Here is a 14,800-nt window from a genome sequence, read left to right on the forward strand (position 1 = left end):
CCATGTTCTGTAAGTCTCTTACATCACACAGATATATGCCTGCAGATGTACTAGAATTGTCTGACAATACTTTTTTTTATATAGTGGAAAACATAGCCCAAAGGTAATAAAACAAATTACACCGACTGCAATTTTTAACACTATCAATGGTCATCCTTTGGATGTAAGAGCTGTCCATTCTGTGCACTAAAACCCTCAATCTTTTCTGAATTACAATATCCTATCAGTCATCCTATCTTATAATCCTCAGCACCATCAATTTTCAAATGGGTTTTTTCTCATCCCTGGCTTCTCATATATTCTTAGTGCGTTTGCCGACTGGACAGAAATGGTAGGCATGCATTTGTTGGAGAGTGAAAACCTAATCCTTAAACCTATGCTGTAAATGTAATTACAATTAAACCATGATAAATACTGCACCAAATACTACATAGGTGTGAATATGTAATCAGCATGCCAATATCATGAAATTAGCCACTTCAAACATTTTGACTACATCTTGAGCTTCACTACTGTCGTTTAAAATGTCATCTGAATCCCCAGAATAAACCACATTCTCATTAATCTCTACCAATCCATCCAGAACTTCCAAGGAGTGGCAATCACAATTGCCACTCCACTCCTTTTTACTTACTTTAGTTGGGAGGTGCACATTTCTCACCTCACCTTCCAACTTGGCCTGCAAAAAAATGTGCAGCCTACCAGCAGGTGCAGGGCAGCAGTGTCAGGGGAAGTGGAGTCACACCTCTTTTTTTAATGGCACTAGCTGCCAATAAAGCAGGTAATTTTAAAGGGCCCAGCCATGTTGAGAAGCCAGGGAGAAGGTAAGTGTGTAAGGTATGTGGGTAGGAAGGTGGGGTGGTGACATAGGACAGATGGAGGGTGGGATGGGTTCAGGATGGGGGTCCAGTGGTTAGTCGGGGATTTGGGGGGTAAGTGGGGGTGACAGTGTTGGGAGTGTAGTCAGGAGGCTGGGGAGTAGTTGAGAGGTAGTCAGGAGGCTTGGGGGCAGTCAGGGAGTTGGGAGGGGTCCAGTGGGGGTGGAGGGCAGGGACGTGGTAGTCAGGGGTTCCAGTGGGGGGTTCAGGGTGGGAGGGTCACTAGTTTGGTTACCCAGGAGTAGAAGTGATTTTAATCCTTTTAAGTTTTCCTGAGTAACTATTCTGGTAAGAGATTTAAATCAGAGTACCAGATGGTTCCCAGTGCAGGATAATTATCCATCGGAAACTTGAACTTCCCAGGCAATTCCCATGCAGTCCTTGCATGGGGGACATCTGGGGAGGTCACCCAGCGCATATGTTGGGGCACCACCTCGGTACAACACCTACCACCCCCACCCCTCCCCATCAGGGAATGGAAGTTCTGGGCCAAAATATAGGAAACCTGACAACTACTGAGGGGTATATTTATTTGAATGCAAAAGGATGCCTCTATGTAGTCAATAAACTCATTAATATCTCAGAGTGGCAAACAGAGCAATTTTGTCTGGGTGCTATAAAGGTTGATATTTGAAGAGGTTAATCTCAAAGCACAAGAGATCATTTTCACCCAAGTTCTCAGGTGACCATCAAAAAATGTGTAGATATGCTAATTCAACCACTGAGAAATTGAGCTCTACAAGGACATGACAGTACATGGGACTGGGAAATATACACAACATGGTACCATTAGTGATCAGGCTAATAATGCCTCATAGTAAGGAAACTGGCATGGTTAATAAGCCCAATATACACATACCTTGTTAGTCATTAGAGATCTGATTCTCCTTTAATTCCCCTGTGCGCGCTGAACCACACTCGGTCACAGTCCAGCAAAGCCACAATTTTAAAATTCTCATCTTGAGTTCAAATCCATCCTTCGGCACTACAATTCTCCAAGAACTCTGCTATTGAATTCCTTCCCCAAACCTCTGTGCCTCTCATCTTAAGAGCTGCCTAAATCTCTCTCTTTGACCAAACATTTGGTCATCTGCCCTAATATCTCCTTATTTTGCTCATTGTCAGTTTTTGGCTGATAACTCTCCTGTGAAGAGTCTTGGGACTTTTATCATGTTAAAGGTTTATGTGTATCAGCTGTGTTTCTTTTGGTACCATTCTCCCTTCTGCCTCACTCCAGTGACTTGAGATGAATGCTGCACTTTCAGAGGTGTCTCCTTTCAGGTAAGGCCCCGTATGCTACAGGTGGATGTAAAAGATCCCATGGCATTATTTCGAAGAAGAGCAGGTAAGTTATTTCTGATGTCCCGGCCAATATTTATTCCTCAATCGACACGATTAAAAAAAAAGCAGGTTATCTGGTCACTATCAAATTACTGTTTTGGGATCTTGCTCTGCACAAATTGGCTGTCACAATTCTTCAATTACAACAGTGACCACACTTATAAATCACTTCATTGATTGTAAAGCGCCTTGGGATGTCCTGAAATACTGAAAAGCGCTATATAACTATAAGTCTTTTTTGTATGGTGCAAGTATTTTTTTAATTAACTCATGGGATGTGGGTGTCGCTGGCTAGGCCAGCATTTATTGCCCATCCCTAATTGCCCTTGAGAAGGCCGTGGTGAGCTGCCTTCTTGAACCACTGCAGTCCATCTGGTGTGTTGTTTAAAATGGAACATAGTCTTTACTTATTAAACATTATCAATCACTTGGCCACATTATACTATAACAGCAACCTTGCCAAACCGGCAAAGCCTATAATGAATGCAATTTAAGTTTGGTTTCCAACTGCAATTAGCATCATTTTCATGTTAGAGACCATACAGATGAAAAGAACTACTGATGTCAGAAAAGGGGTGTATGGCTGAAATATAACCAAGGATTCAGGTAACACCCATAAACCACTCAGGCGCCACTATTATGGCTAATGATATCATCTGAAGCACCCCCGCCCACCTGAGAGTAAATTACAGCCTTACTAATTTATCCCAATCCACCATAATTGGATATAGAATGTAGGAGAACTAATAAATGTTATGGGGAACAGTGCAATACAATGCCTTTATGTACTCAATTTTACATGGAATCCCCTTTTCACTCTAATCTTTCTCACATGAAAGACCAAGTGCTAGAATATTTACAGCAGGCTGTAAGATTATATATAATTTGCCACGCAGTGGAAGCAGATATGAACAAATGAATAAAAATGGTGCTGTGAAACAGATAATGCAACTACCGTCCGAAGTAAAGGCAGCAGCATTAGTCAGTCAATAAACTTGAATTTCTGGAATCATATACTATGAAGAAAAATATTATGAATTTTAGATCATATTTAGATCACAATGTAGCTTGATTCCTTCAATTAACCATCATTTTTTTATTTTGATGTAAAACAACTGATGTATTTTAAATATGTAGAATCATGTTATCAACAGGAACACTACTTAAATAGAGAAGATACTTAGGTGCTCAATTATTCTTTTAAAATATTTTTATTTACTAACAGGACAGGAAATCATTAATTAGTATTTAAATTAGTCAATGTATTCTGTAAACCTCTTGTCTTAAGTGTTAAAATCCATCGTTTGAAGAGACTTTGGTTATACAGTGTGAATCTCAGTTAAATCCAACAAGCAGGTGATTACAAACAGAGTAATTATTAACATCTTGGGTATGTGAAGCCTGCATGAATAGAGTACAAAGACATTTCAGATGCAGGGATGAGGTTCATTTGGAGGAACTGTTGATCAATCATTGGTAAATCAGGCAACTCTATATAAACGTGAAATTACAACAGTCTCACTAGCTTCTCTCACTGTTGTAACTTTCTGAGCTCTATACTGCACACTGATGTCAATTGATTTGGAAATAATTGAAAACAACACTTTTCATGTGGTTCCTTCAGTTCATTTACTCTAAAAGAGTACAGCCAAAGCTTGGATGTCATATTCCCACCTTCAGCTATGCTCTCAAGTATAAATAAGATAAACTGCATCATAGGCTGAGGGAACTGTCCAAATCTGTGATGGATTAAGTCCGCCTGTTGCACCAAGCTAAATGTGGTGCTGTTCCCACCAATTGGCACTACTTTGAAGACTGCCCCTGCTGGAGTCTAGCCTATACTGTTGACAAAATGAAAGGGGTTGACGAGCACACAGAGGTCAGGGGCTTGCAGGAGAGAAATTTTATAAAAAGATAGCGCCTCAAATCTGAGACTATATAAAAAAAACTAAAAAGGGCCAAACTCATCAAGGGTCCTTTGACAGCACCTTCCAAACCCACGAATTTCACAATCAAAGAATTACGTTAAATTGTACTCACTGTTATGTTAGTAAAATGCCATAGCCAGTTTTTGAATTGTAAGCAACTCACCAAGACTCCTTCAACAGCACCTTCTAAGCCCGTGACCTCTACCAACTAAAAGGACAAGGGCAGCAAATGGGATCACCGCCACCTGCAAGTTCCCTCCAAGCTACACATCAACCTGACTTGGAACTACATCGCTGTTCCTTCACTGCTGCTGAATCAAAATCCTGGAACACCCTTCCTAGCTACACTACATGGACAGCGGGTGTTCAAGAAGGCAGCTCACCACCACCTTCTCAAAGGCAATTAGGAATGGGCAATAAATGCTGGCCTAGCCAGCGACCCTCACATCCTGTGAACAAATTAATTTTTAAAAAATCCACTGTGACTGGGTCAAACAAGAATATCATTATTTCAATTGTGACATGGTCATGGAACAGCAGAAACAAATTAAACTTATTAATAATTCACGATGAAATTAAATCACCATATGAGTTCCCTTCCTTTTTAGTAAAAATACTATAACATGTCCTGAATTTCGAAGACTTTATTGGAAAGGTGTCTAGGGGTGCTGACAAATATTTTGGGCACATGGTGGCACTATTCATTACAATGTTTGTTGCTTCACTACTCAATTTTGTGAGAGTTCAACATCCTACAAGATCCCACACATTAAAAAGAAAACCTAGTTAAAAAGGTTATGCTTTTTGGTAGCCTACAGAATGAGTAGTCCAGGACTTATGAAATGGTTACTAGATCTGTGACATCTTAGATTCAAAGTCAAGAAACGAGAAGGATGGGTTGGGGGGTGTAGATGGTGGCACGGTTAAATACAAATTAAACTCGGGCAGATGCAAATAACGTCTATAAGGAGCATGCTCCTCTTTGTTGTGTTGGGGCAATACTTGGGGAATAATTTTCGGGTTGGCAAGTGGGGGTGGGGCCCACTCGACAACATGTAAAATGACGCACGGTGAAGTCAGGTGGGCATCCCAACATCACCGCACGTCATTTAGATTTTCAGTTCGGTGGGCGCACAGCCAACTCGGCTGCACACCCGCCAAACTGTCAAAGGCCTATTAAGGCCTGTTAAAAACTAATTGAATTAATAAAATGAGCTGCCCGTCCGACCTTAAAGTTGGCAGGCAGGCAAAGAGCCCGCCTTCGCATTTTTCATGGAACCTCATCCATGGGCAGGATGAAGTTTCATGAAGTGTTTAAAAATTCAATTAAAATTTGTTTAAAAAATTCATTGACATTTCCCAGCTCATGTGATACTGTCACATGAGGGGACATGTTTTAAAAGTTTTTAATTTCTTTATTTAAATGTTTAAACCATAAACTAATCTCCCTGAGGAACCTCTGTGCATCACACTGGGCAGGTTTTAATTGGCCCACCCACGTAAAATGACGGCGTGGACCCAATCGGGGGCACCGATCGGGTTCGCACCTGCTCCCGCCTGCCCCCAATAGGGGGAAAATTCTGCCCTTGGTATCGAGGCATAGCAGAGAGGAAATGGGGCAGAGACCCTTTGAGTTAGGTCCTCATTCCTGCTAGGCTGCCTTAGGACCTCCAGAGGATACTGGTAGCTCCTGCACTTGGAGTAGGTGTAGACTCCACGGAACATTGCAAAAAGCAGTTCAGGGGAGATGTTGAGAAGGTCTACCCAGGCACCTTCAACTAAAATGTGTCAGCAATCTGTGTGAGATTTTTCAAACGATATTTCGATGCTACCGGGGAACAACGCAGGTGAGGTAGGATGGGCAATTCTCAGCCCTGATGCCTCATTTTCATAAACTATTAAAAGTTCAAGTCACCCAGGCAGTTTGACACATTTGAACCTTATCCAAGCATAAATGGAAGATAAAGGAATGAGGAACAATAGTAGTTGGTACACAGTTCTGTAACATCTATTTACATAAAAGGTGGTAAAGTGTTCAGCTATTAGCAAGCGATTTTGAAACAAAATGCAAAATTTTTGATCGTGACATTCAATCTTTTATTTCATAAATTAGCTATCATGGAACTTTAATAAATCAGCCTTTAAATCAGCAGTGAAAGAATAAAACAATTTATCCAGAACTTACTTCCTTTCTAATAACACTCTAGTCATCATAGGAAGGAATTTATCAAATTGTATATACCCTGTGGGTTCTTCTTCCTCCACCTTTAAATAGAAATTGGAAAACAGAATTACAGTACAAGGTACACCAATATCTAATTTCCATCAGACTGCCTCTAGAAACTAATGAGTTACAATTACAATATAGGTTTTACTGGCAATATTGAAATTTGAGTTATAAATCAAAGACAAAAAGTTTAAGAGAGAACATGATTCTTTTCAAAATAACCTAAAGTATATCTGCTATATGTCAAAATAATCCAACTTGTTAAAACATAACATTATTAAGTAAATGCCATTTTAATTGATACTTAATGTGCAAAAAATGTGTGACAGCTGACTACCAAGAGCCTGAAATAAAAGCTTTTACACTGTTTCCATAATTTGTAGCATCTTCTGTTGCTGTATCAAATTATAATGCCTAGTCTTTATAAGAATTATTTCATATTTACAATACAAACTATATAGATTATCCAGAAGTAGTGGTTTTATTTTCTGAATGAACAATCTCATAAACAGCTTAAATAATCGTCCTGAAGAACTTTTCTTGTTACGCACATGTTTGCACATTTCAGGAAAAGTTTGTTCTTCTTTGAGAATGCCTACTTTTCGTTCTTCCATTAAACAGGAAATTTCTCTCCATTAGCGAATAGTATGTATGTTCTACTGTATGATGCACATATTTCTTATTATGTACAGTAAATACACAAGGGTATAAAACAGATATTACATTATGTAGCACAGCATATGCGATTGTTGTAGTGTCAAACTTACAATATCCAATGGGTGCCTCACTCACACCTCTCCATTGCTACTTAGGTCAATTGTAAACATTCTCTGTTTCAGAGAGTTGAATAGAATTAAGCCATTTTCACAAAAGTCCAAATTGGGACTGCGAGAATCTTTTGAAGTAGTATATCAGGAGGAACATTTTATGGTGCAATACTTGCTGATTTACAAAAAAACAACTGTTACAATAGATTTCCCTCCCATCTATAAAGGCATGTGGTTAGGTTTCATAAACTTGCACAGGCACTTAGAACCAAATTGAAAGTTAAAAATATCTATCAGAGTGTTCCCTTTCTCATTCTTGAAGGTTATTCCCATAGAAATTATCTTGATGTACCCATAACTAATATCACTGTTTCTTGATGGGGTGAGCCAATGTGATAGAGCTCCATGAATTGATGGGAAAGAGCAAAGCCCTTGTTGGGCCTAAGTGGGTAGAATGCTAAGTTCTAGAATGCGCACATCTGCCCTGGCTTGATACAATTTGGACACCCAAAATATTTGAACACCAGAGAGCAGTATTAGAAAGTGCAAACTCCAATTCAAGTTATGAAAAAAACTCCAATACACTAATCTGGTTGATTCAATATGTAGCTGATCCACACAGATTATGTAACTTCCTGTTAGCTAAACTGGACTGGGAGTAAGGACGCTATAACTGACCACAGCACCGCCATTTGGGTTGGGAGGCTTACTTAGTTAGACTGAGTTCCTCCATACCCATGCAGGGCAATAGGCAGCAAGACTCCGCCAAGGGCCCCAGTCCATCACAATCTCTTTCGTCCAGTCCAGGTGGCGTCCAGCTCTTGGAGGGCCTCCTTAAATGTATTTCGCCAGGTCTTCTTTGACCGGCCCATCTTCTTCTTCTGTCTGATGGTGTCCGTTCTACTGCCACTCTGGGCTATGGTCTGTATAATATTGACCAATATTTTGCATTGAGCATAAGATTGCTCCTTGCCCTGCTCACACAGGCCACAGATCCCCGGCAGAGGGCATTGTGCTGGATCAGATGCTTAATGACAGCAAGACTACGCTTAAAAATCCGCAAAAAATTTATGGGCTGTACCTTTGTCGTAAACTCACTATGTACGTATATATCTTTCTTGAAATTACCCTAAGTAAAATAATTATTATTCCAGGAAAGGCAAAATGCAAGACTTGTGCAGTGTTACAGCCCCAGACCTATTTTCTAACAGTGCAGTCTGTCTTATTTTAGCGGTCAAGAATTCAGAATTAAATGCATAAAGTCAAACTCCACAATCTTCCAGCTTTATTTAGCTACCTGCATCTTACAGGTAAGTCAGAGGGTAGGTGGGAAGGGAAGGAACTGAGGCAACTTGATAGGGGAAGGATATCAAGTCTTGGTGTGAGGGGAAGTATTAATTAAGTCAATCGAATGGCATGGAGGTGCATGAAAACCTAATTTCCAGCATAAAAGAAAGTTGCAAAATATTGTTTTTTTTAAGTGGGCTAAAACCTCTTAAGCCAATCTTCTTGCTTACCTTTTAAACCACCTCCTGTGTACTACTCATTACCTACAAGCCCTAAAAGCCAAATTTATAAGTAAGGCAATGAAAAGTGCTGCATCTTCCTGGATAAGGTCTGGGCATGGAAGGCATCCACTTCTATGTCATGATCATTAACTTCCTACCCCTGCCTATTTAATATCCAGAAATGCAAGTCAGATCCAAAGGGGTAAAATCTCAGGGGTTATGGGTCTCCTCACCCCCTTTATTCCATGACATTTCACTGCGTGAGCAGATACACACAGGGCAGTAACAGCGGGTAAATTGGCTTTGAGGTGCCTTTGTCTTCTCAAACCTATACAAGACAATTTTATATCTTTTGGAAATAGTACTAGTTAAATTTAGCATACCTCTGCTAACATTTCATGAAGGTCTCCTTCACTTGGGCAACAGCCCAGAGATCTAATAATTGTACCAATTTCCCTGCAGACAGAAGATAAACAGATTAGCCATGCAATTTGCAGATGGATTTCATAAAATGCATATGATATATAATCAAATGTATATAATGCCTTTAACATAGAAATAACATTGAAATAGCAATATTTTAAATGAGGGGTCAAAATTTACATCAAAAGCTAGGATAGTTATGAGCAAACATTTTGTAAATCACCCGGACTTTAAGGTTAAGTTGTAATGTAGAAATAGCAATTGGTTATTATTTTTCAAACTAACTAGCTGATTTCCTATGGCATTGCTCATAGACAAGGATAAAAAATGTTTTTCTTTCTGTAACCACCTCTCTACTTGTGCTTCACTCTTGTTCTTTTTGTCTGTCTGCCCTGTCTGTCTTTTATCCCACACTCTCTCAGTATGACTGTCACACACTTGGTCATTGTTATACCTATAACTCTGCATTTTTCTCTACTTTTTTGTGAGATTCCTTTTATGCTGCTCTTTCTATAAATCTTTACTTCTCCTTGTCTCCTTTCTCTTACATCTGCTGCTCACATTTTTTTGGAGCAGAGTTGGAAAAGAGTATAAGAATGGACCTGATGTGGCAGGATGGAAACAGATACCCCAAAATGGAAAAGCGGTCAATATCTGTGATGAAAGTCTGTAGTGGGCTAGATGACTTCCAGAGCTGTGGTCCTGACACGTCCAAGATCCAAACTAACGTGCATGAACAAGAGAAAGTGGAGGCTCAGGTTTGGATGGGAGGGAGCTGGCAGCTGGAGTCTGGGCTGGGACAGTATACAGTGATGGAGGCTTAAATAGGCAGGAAGTAGGAACAGGTTCAGGTCAAGACGGAGTATGAATTGAGTTAGAAGAGAGGTAGAGAGAATCTGAAACTGGAGCTGAAAGAAAACCTAAGTGGTAGGGGCAGGCAGTGACACCCAAGAGTGGGTTGGGAGACAACAAAGCTAACTGGAAGGTAGCAAGTTCCCAAGTATAAATATCATCATGCAGCAACAACATGGAATACACTGACACTTGGTGGCCAATTTGATAATTGCTATTAGCACAAAGACTGACCCACATGCAGACAATGTAAATGATATGCACTTTCCATATTATTAAATATCTTGTAATAATGTTGTGAATCTGACAGTGATTAGTTCATTCTAACTACATTATGGCAAGGACCAGGTTCTTGCCAGGGGCAAAAAAATTCAGCCAGTTTTCAGTTACCATGACAACAGGATTGAATCTGTCACCATGGGCAGGATTTTTGCCTTCAGGGTCAGGACACCAATGTCAGAACCATTTCTTGGTCCCAACCTTTCCCCGTGGTGAGTGGAGGGAGTGCAGTCACAGCATGCAATTTGACAGAGGCTAATGGGTTGGAGGGAGGATTTGGCAGCCAATTAATAGCAGGTGTGGGATGGAGGCGGGGTTTCTGAAGTGCAGGGCTAATTTAAAGGCATCACGCAGCCATTACTGTGGCAGCCATTTTGAAGCAAAATGCAGGCAGAGGTCTGGCACAGGAGGATCACTTCAAAGATACAGAACTTGAGGCATTATTGGGGACAATGAGGGAGAGGAGGGGGGTCCTATTTCCAGAGGGTGGCAAGAGAAGGCCATCTAGCCAAAGAAAGTTGGCATAACTAGAGGTGGCTGAAGCTGTCAGCAGCAGTGTTGTGCAGAGGAACTAGGTGCAATGCTGCAAGAGATTCAATGATCTTTTACACGCTGGCAAGGTGAGTGCAACACAAGACCATGAATACAGGCCTCCGGTTATGCAACTGTCAACAGATATACCAGCTAAGCAGCCTGAGGATGCATGGTGTTTCTGAAAATGGGAGAAATCTGTACCCAGGGTACATACTAACACCTCAGCAAGGGGAGAGTCCTAGCACTGCTGAGGGTCTGGCAATACTAATACATGCAGCTTCTTAAGCTAATGAGCTGCTGGCCTTGGTCAGAGAGGCCAACAGTGCCTTATTTCTCTCTGGTTTGTCATTGCAGGAGAGAAGGATACACAACTCTTGGGAGAGCTTGCACTGACGGAGGAATGTCACAGCTCACTATTCTGTCTGTCATGGAGGAGACAGCGATGGAAATCGCCAGAGTGGCCCCCAAGATTAAGTGGAGTGCAGAGAAATAGGAATATCTGGAAGACAGGGTGGAAAGATTGTGAATTCTGTGAATAAAATGGATAAAGCACATGCTTCCCTGTCCAACAGCATGCCAAAGACTGAGCTTCATTGGGAAATCTCAGCACAGCCACCTCCGTGCACCTGGACCATCCCTGATGCATCATGCAACCCATGTACCCAACCAAAATCCCAAACTGGACTCTCAATGAGCTGACGACAAACTTGTTAACAAGACCAGTTGGCCACTTATCCAACCTGGTTGGGGGATGCCAGCTCCCACTCTCCCCCATCCAGAGCAAAACTGCCAACAGCAGGTATGGCAATGTCAATATGGCGCATTGCCCAGCAGTGCTAATTTTCACACCCGCCCACCTCTCCACACATCTTATTGGGACCTAAAAATCCCGCATGAGTCCGAGCCTCGAGGTACTGGCAGCTCAATCTGGAGTCCACAGGGTTAAAAGGAGAGTCAGCACTTTCACAGTGGCCATGCATGCGACAGCACAGAACCAAGGAATGCTGCAGCATGGAGGAACAGAATGGAATAAAAAGCAGATGATTACTACAGCAGTTCGGTACGGACTCGGAAGGTGGTACGGCTTGGCTGGAAGAGTGTGGGGCATTGCTTAAAAAAAACTACTGAGTATTACATCCAGTTTGGGCACCACACTTTAGAAAAGATGTGAAGGCATTGCAGAGAACGCAGAAAAGATTCACAGGAATGTAATTGCTTCCAGGGGTGAGGAATTTCAAAAATAGATTGCAGAAGTTGGAAGTGTTTTCTTGGAGAAGGCCGGGGGTCGATTTGATAGAGGTATTCAAAATCGTGAGGGGTCTTGACAGAGTAGATGGGAAAAAACTGTTCCCTAAATGATCAAGAAAGAGGGCACAGATTTAAGGTAATTGGCAAAAGAAGCAATGGTGACATGAGGGGGAAACTTTCATGCAGCAAGTGGTTAGGATATGGAATGCACTCCCAGAGAGTATGGTGGAGTCAAGTTCAATCGAGGCATTCAAAAGGGAATTGGATAGTTATCTGAAAAGGAAGAATGTGCAGAGTTACGGGGAGAAGGCGGGGGAATGGCTCTTGGTGAATTGTTCATTCGGAGAACCGGTGCAGACATGATGGCCGAATGGCCTCCTTCTGTGCTGTAACAATTCTGTGATTTGGGCTGATGTTGAAGGGACACTGGGTACTTGAAGCGGCCTTTCATGGGAGGCACGGATTGGAGAGGCTGAGGTGTGAGGTGATGTAGTGAGCCTGGAAGGGAGAAGAGTAATGCTGAAATCCAGGAGCAAGCAAAGCAAGTAAAATTTCTGGGTGAAGAATTACCAGACAGGAGAAATGTAAAGTATCATGGTCAGTGAAAACAGGTTGAAATTGCTCCCAAATCCACACCATCCAGTCCCTGCATCACCAGCCCCAACCATCCAAGCAAGCGAATGCATGGATCAATCAGCAAAGTTAGAGGTACATTATAATGTTTGAAATGCAAGATTTTTAATATAGAAGATGTGTATCAATTAAATTAGTCTGTAGAGTTGTTCTTATGCTGACAGCAGTTATCAATCTGGCCACCAAGTGTCAGTGTACTCCAGGATTGCTGTTGCAAGGTGACATTTATATTTATGAACCACAATGGCATTATTAGCATATGTTTACATGAGAAAGTGTTTACAGTTAAATGGCCAATTCTGTATTCATTATACAAAATAACCATTCTTCAAAAAAGTTATTTTTGATAAACTATTACCCTTTGGGTTTTACTTATTAGGGAAATGTTTAAACCTTCCGCTGCAGAGGAAATCTAACAAAATTCATTTGGCACAGAAATTCAACTTGTGGCTGCCCATATTGTGCCTATAAAATGGGTATTGGCTCTCTGAATTTCATGTTGTGATTGATACCACCTGATCTGGACCAGAGATGCACAGACCTCCAAGATGCCATATTGGTTTGGGGCTGGTGCTGGGAGGAGGCCTTTCCATCATCCAGAACGCATGCTCGAAACAGGCGTAGTCTACTTAAATATGTATATTCCCAAAACAAATTAATTCCAATATAAAATTCAGGTACTATTGGCCAATGCTAGTGCTGGGCATGTTCTGCCCAGTTGTACCAGGCGTTATACAGCCTGGCTAGAAGTCCTTAAAGGAATTGTTGGAGGCCACTAAAAACAAGGCCCAAGATATTTTCAGTTATTTTTGTGGGCCCAAGAGGGACAGGAATGCTCGTTGAAATTTTCCCCCTTTGCTTTCTGGAAAAAGAGGAAATTTTGTAATCAAGAGCAGGACTTTGAATTGAACTCTGAAGTTTTGACTTGCCAGGAATTTGTGTGTTTTATCAAAAGAGATGCCTTTTCAATTAATTATTTCCATGTGTTCAGTGATCATAGGAGCAGTTAAGGCACCCCACCCAAGATAATGAGCTTCCTTTGAAGTGAGACCACACGCTGTCTCAAAAAATAAGCTGCATGTAAATGAGAGGCACAACACTGAGCTAGGGGACTTAAGTAGAGCGAGACTGCTTTAACACTGTAGATTCTCATGGCTAAACAACAGAAATTGTTTGGTCTTGCGTTCGGGGTCTAGATGGGCTTCTTTAGGATTTTCCTGTTTCCCTAAGAAAGGTATTTTAGACTGCAGTTCGTAAAAACCATTCTTGTTTATTTACAGATCTACGTACATTTCAGTAACTACACGAGGTTGTACTTCTGCTTCCCACCAGATCTCAGTTATTTAATCATTGCATCATAGTTACATCAGAAGTTACATCAGTTTCAGATGCTTCGGATGTTAACCCTTTACAGAAACCAGTCAACACTTTTAAGGTAAACGGTATGAACACATATATAGACAAGTGAGTTGTGTCTGCAATCATTGGGTTTTAAAATACCAGTAGTGGCTGCTGTGGAAAAAATTGAGTTATTGGCCCGGATCTGGCTGTCAGCAACAAAGCGTAGGTGTATACTGCTGGCTGCATTTAAAACTATCTTCTTACCTTTCTTGCAGGGTGCAGTGGGAACTTGCTCACCCGACTGCAGTGTGGATCCATTGGTGAGGTAAGTTCCAGTGAAGCCACACCCCCTTTGACATCACAAGCTGAAGACATGCCTCTTGAGGTCTGCCTTCAGCTCAATGGCAGGTAATTATTTGTAATGATTTTAAATGCTTTCATCTACTTTTAATTCTAGCTCCCCACTTGGCACTCCTGCCATCACCTCCCCTCACTCTGCTCCCATTCCCCATCTCACCATCGCATCAGCAACCCACTCCCCTGGGAATGCCCAGGTCTGCTCCGATCCCCCTCCCAAAACCCCAGACCTCCACCATCCTCTGCATCATCCCGACAGTTGGGACTGAGGAGCCAGGGGTGTGGGGCGGAGGTGAAGGAGGGGAAGGGCTGGTGGAGGGAATGGGGAGTGACAGCAGGTGGGGTTGGGAGCAGAGCCAGGGGTGACAGGCAGGTGAGTGGGTGGGCAGAGCTGGAAATCCTGGGGAAGGGATGGTAAGCAAAGCCAGAGGGGAGGTGAGCAGAGTCAGGATTTTGACACTCTTGCTCATTTAAAGGGCTGTGC

General features: G+C 41.7%; 1 protein-coding gene across 1 annotated transcript in view; it reads right to left on the minus strand.

Moving 5' to 3' along the window:
- efcab2 (EF-hand calcium binding domain 2) overlaps window positions 1-14,800 on the minus strand; it is a 54,584-nt gene that overhangs the window by 29,771 nt on the left and 10,013 nt on the right. Inside the window, exons 3-4 of the mRNA XM_041181076.1 lie at window positions 9,033-9,105; window positions 6,333-6,412 (exon numbers count right to left, since the gene is read on the minus strand). Of these exons, the coding sequence (XP_041037010.1) occupies window positions 6,333-6,412; window positions 9,033-9,105 (153 nt within the window). The remainder of the gene's footprint in view (window positions 1-6,332; window positions 6,413-9,032; window positions 9,106-14,800) is intronic.

This window comes from Carcharodon carcharias, chromosome 2, assembly GCF_017639515.1.
Source record: "Carcharodon carcharias isolate sCarCar2 chromosome 2, sCarCar2.pri, whole genome shotgun sequence".
In the NCBI taxonomy this organism is placed as follows: Eukaryota; Metazoa; Chordata; class Chondrichthyes; order Lamniformes; family Lamnidae; genus Carcharodon; species Carcharodon carcharias.